The sequence below is a fragment of the Rhodamnia argentea genome, chromosome 5 (assembly GCF_020921035.1).
Source record: "Rhodamnia argentea isolate NSW1041297 chromosome 5, ASM2092103v1, whole genome shotgun sequence".
Taxonomy (NCBI): domain Eukaryota; kingdom Viridiplantae; phylum Streptophyta; class Magnoliopsida; order Myrtales; family Myrtaceae; genus Rhodamnia; species Rhodamnia argentea.
In genome coordinates, this window is record NC_063154.1 from 9,901,526 (window position 1) to 9,906,158 (window position 4,633).

The following is a 4,633-nucleotide window of genomic DNA, read 5'->3' on the forward strand; positions in this document are numbered from 1 at the left end:
CCACTTGGACTTGCTTTCTGGGGCAAGTGGGGGTGAGGCCCACGACACTTTTGTGTGCATGCGTACATGCAAAAGATAAGAGTGGTGATGATGATGTAGCTTCCGACAATAGGGCATTTTCGAAGCGAGTGACATGATATAATCCTCAACGTTAGAGATTATCCACTTTATTTTACTGAGCCTAATAGACTATTGTCCAAAAGAGTTCTCGACAAATCACTTATTGCATTCCCCAGTGCAAACTATCAAAAGCATAGTGTCGAGCGTGGTGCCATACTTCACGAGTCAAATAGAACTTGGTCGTGAGGAACTCGTTTTATGCCGGTCCACCGTTCAGCGCCTTGTCGATCCAAAGTGTCAATTTAATTGTCGAATTTATGGTTATGTATCGACCGTCGGAAGCACGTCAATAAAATAGAGACTCATCTTCCATTTCTTATTTTATGCAATCTAGGAGGCTGTAAAGTCTTAGCTTGGGCGCGGTTGATTTGGTATGTGCCCAACATTAGTTTTATGAGAAAGATGAATTCCAAATCGAATTATGATCGGATATGTAGTGGGGGATTGTGCTTGAAGGGGATTGTGTTTGAGAAAGTTCTCTCTCTCTCTCAAGATGGTCTTTTCTTGGATTTTTTGCTTTTGCTTTTGTTTTGACTTCTGGGCTTTTTTCCAAATAAGGTGGTCACTTGCCGCCTTGTCTCTTTTATTAAAAAAAAAAAAACTTTTCTGTTGATATTTTTTGTCACTCGAATTAGAGGGAGCTAACGAAAATTTGATGGCTCTAAGCATACATTATTTTAGAGCTCAATTGCATCAATTAAAAGTTCTAAGACTTTAATTAGTATTCTCGCGACAACCATATCTAAGGTCTCCCAACGGAGGAGGGACTCCGCAAGGATCGATGGGCTATAGAGCGTGCCGCAGCTAAGTGAGGCTAAAAGGACAGATGGACGAAGGGAGAGAGGTTTATTAATGAGTTTTCATTTGCGAGCGCAATGTCGACCCAAAATTTTTGTGATCTAGACTGTTATTTTTACGGTAGATTATAGATTGTCACATAATCATTTCTCATTTTAAAAATCAGAGCCGATGCACGATTAGAGACGGAGGAAAACACAACACTCCATACTAATTTCGACCCTCGGAAAAAAACATACTCCAATGGTAATCTTTCCCGCTCCTTTCTCGCAAGAAACACAAACAATTAACGCCCAAATCAAAGTAGAGCGCCACACGCTTGGATCTGTGCGTCATTCCAATATAACCAGACCGAAAAAAAGATTTCCAAAGAGAATGTTCGAAAGACACAAACAAAACCACTTTCCTCTTCATCTGCTTCGGTCACCAGGCTTGTACTCTTCAACGCCCTGAAAATCAGAACTAGATGATCCCGCCACCTCGTCTCGCCGAGACGATGGCGTCAAAGATTGGGAACCTTCTCGACCCAGCAGGGTCGAAGTAATGACGGGGAAGTCCGCGTCGCTACTCGAGAGGAGCTGGGCGTACTGGACCAGGTCCGGATATGCTTGGTGCGACGATGCCGTCGCAGCCGCCGGAGGATTAAACGGCACAGCCTCGATGTTTTGTTCGGACAATGACGGTGGATTGCTAGGAGGGTACACGTTCCTGAGGATGCTAGCACCAGCGTTGCCTTGCACTCGTTCGGGGAAGTTGAGCTTGGCCTTGGTACCTTTGAACCTGAGGGCCGCGTTGTCGTAGGCGAGCGCCGCCGCTTCGGCAGTGTCGAACGTGCCGAGCCACACCCGAGCCGCTTTGATCGGGTCCCGTATCTCGGCAGCCCACTTGCCCCACGGCCTTTGCCTCACTCCTCTATAGTGTCTCCTCGTCATCCTGCTATTCTCTTCACAAAACATAAGGGAAACCAAACAATGGAGGCCTCTTAAATAGGGTAAGAGCGCGACGTGAGAAAGTGAGATGGAAAAACATACAAAGGGGCATCCGGAGGCTCAGTTTTGGGCCCCCACTTGTATTTCATTATCCTCTCCCGAGAAATCACTATTTATCACGAGTCATATTATTTTTCTCCTATCAATCTTTGACGAGTTTTCATGAGATTTTTAGATGTACCATGCATGACCACAGTTATTAAACTCGATTTACCACAACATATTTTTATTCTCACAATCATCCAAAAAATATTATGCTAGCAAAGTTTCACAAACAAGCGTCCCCGACATTTGCATCAAAAGCAAATGGATCCCATAATGAAAATTGTTATTTCAAAATCCCTTATGAAAACAATTTTAAGAATTGTGGGGGCATAGGTCATAAACTATCCAAGAAGCATGGTCCTTCTGCGAATACCCTTTCTCTTTGCTAGCTCATAGAAAAGATTTGAGAAACAACATAGACATAAGAGTATGGTAACAATATTAGATACCCAACTATAGATCTAATGGAGAGTGAAAAAATAATAACTTTACCTGAGGCCATCCAAACCAAAAGGACATAGATCCACAATTCGTTTTGAAATTCCAAACAACACTAGTTTCTGCAAATAATCATTATTAAGAAAATATTTTTTAAATCATATGTTTTCCGCGAAACAAATGAAGCTATAAACTACATTGAGTTTTTTTAATCTCTTTTATATAACCTTAATAACCGCAATTTCTGGGATTGATTTGATCCGCTAAAATGTACTTGGCGGAAAGGACTGGAGCATCTTTATCCTACGGTAATGTAAAACTATTGGAAGGAAGATAAAATGCGCTGGTTGATAGCGCATTCAAACTTCAACAGCAATTTAGGGTTGGCGTCGCCCCACCAAGTGCAACCACAACTAGGGTCAATGAGTTCAGGTCAAAGACGGAACATCAAAGAAGCTCCTTCTTTAATATTAGACGAGTTGCGGAAGCAACTGAAGTCTCATTTGTCAGGTAAAACACATTGGGAAACCACGTAATAAACATGAAAGGGCAGCCAAAATTGTCCGACCAGGAATGTTTTTGTGCAGATCAAGATTGAGAGAAGATGTGAACGCAAGAAAAGAGCGAAAAGAGAGCAAGTTCTTTACGGAAAGTAACGAGAGATGCCTTGCACTTGTACGACACGGATCTTATCTTCCGTGTAGCCTCAATCATATGTGCACCCCGGATATTTTAATTCATTCCCTAAAAAATCCAACGCTTATCCCCCATTTGTCTTGTCTTTTTCTTTTCTTTGTAAAATCCCTCTTGCGAGTTCAGATTGCACATGAAAAAAACCATGATATAAAGGGCTATTTTCGGCTAAAATCTTGCATAAAAGAGAAAAGATCTAGATGCATCCTATAGGTAAGATCAAAAAAAGAAAAGATGACAAGAGATAGAGTCGCTTTAACTCTTTGCTTGGTGCACTGGCAAATCCTAGAGGAAGCATGTCTAGAAGTCTCTCTCGCGGTTTTGGGGAAAAACTAAAAAACACAGCTTTGCCGAGTATCAAACCCCAAGATCCACAACAAAAGATGCCCCAAAAATAAAGAACTTAAAAAATCATGGAAGTAGAATTATATATGCCTTAAGAAACATGAGGGTTTCTTTGGGATCGTGCAAAAGCAAGAACGCAGTAGCATACTTACCCTGATTTTGAGATGGTTGAGGTGAGTCGAAGATGAGAGTTGTGGGGGTGGATTCAACGGATGAAGTAGCTGAGCTGGGACGATTTGTGGCGACGGCGGTGGTGGTGTCCATGACCTGAGTGAGAGCGGTGACCATGGCCGAGACGTCGGTCTCCGACCAGGATGACGAGTAACTGCACAGCTCTCCGCTGTCTTCTTCTTCTTCCTCTTCTTCTTTGGCCTTCTCTTGCACCGATGCTTCAGGAGGAAGTGACCTCTTTCCATGCCTCCGATGACGATCCACCTTTCAAACGCTTGTGTTCTTCAGATTAACAAATGGCCTTCTTGAGATGCCTTCTTTTCACTCTCTGTGTGTGTGAGAGAGAGAGTGAGAGAGAGTGAGAGAGAGTGAGAGCTTGCGAAGAGAGAATGCTGCCAGATGACTAATATATTGTCGTCTCTCACTTTCTGGCTAGGGTTTTGAGGGAGATGAGCAAAAAGGGGTTAAGAGCCATGGGGTAAACCAGATGATAGATCGATCTGAAACTTCACTTCTTTTTTTCTTCTTCCTTGTTAGATCGTTCAACGGCTAAAAGAATTATTCGGAGGGCAAACAATGGGAAAGTTAGGTCCAAGAAGAGAGATGTATAGGGTTTGATTTGAAGCATTATTATTATTTTTTTTTCTTTTGTTCCAATGCTGAAAAGAACAGTTGAGAGTATAATTTTGCTAAGAATTTCGGCACATCACAATCTGAACTAAGAATTTTTAAGTTCCATATCCCGTCCCCACAATTCTCTCTCCGCTCCGCTGATAAAGACGTTCTGTGGATAACTTGTGTAATTATACAATGTCTGTTGGAGAATCGGATTCTCTCGATTTAAGAGGTAAATCCGATCGAATTTGAAAAGAACAATTAGTCCGTCTGAGTGATTTTATTTATTTAATGCTAAACCCGTTACGATCTTTATTCTTTTGTAGTTAGTAATTAATACCTTAAGACTCTAAAAATGTAAAAATGCAAACACGTATTGTCATCTTAAAATTTCTATTCTTATAAGTCATTCTTTGGTT

General features: G+C 41.7%; 1 protein-coding gene across 1 annotated transcript; it reads right to left on the reverse strand.

The window, feature by feature from the left end:
• Positions 1-1,097: 1,097 nt before the first annotated feature.
• LOC115747531 (ethylene-responsive transcription factor ERF113-like) lies at positions 1,098-4,228 on the reverse strand. The gene is made up of 2 exons (XM_030683726.2): positions 3,581-4,228; positions 1,098-1,861 (listed from the first exon to the last, which is right to left on the reverse strand). The coding sequence occupies exons 1-2, from the start codon at positions 3,714-3,716 to the stop codon at positions 1,329-1,331; spliced, it is 669 nt and encodes a 222-aa protein (XP_030539586.1). The 5' UTR covers positions 3,717-4,228; the 3' UTR covers positions 1,098-1,328.
• Between the last annotated feature and the right edge of the window lie 405 nt (positions 4,229-4,633).

Excerpts from the sequence above, each read along its gene's own strand:
- LOC115747531 (XM_030683726.2), bottom strand. The coding sequence starts at position 3,716 with ATGGTCACCGCTCTCACTCAGGTCATGGACACCACCACCGCCGTCGCC. Across the intron at positions 1,862-3,580 it reads TCAACCATCTCAAAATCAGG|AGAATAGCAGGATGACGAGG; the intron begins GTAAGTATGCTA and ends TGTTTTGTGAAG.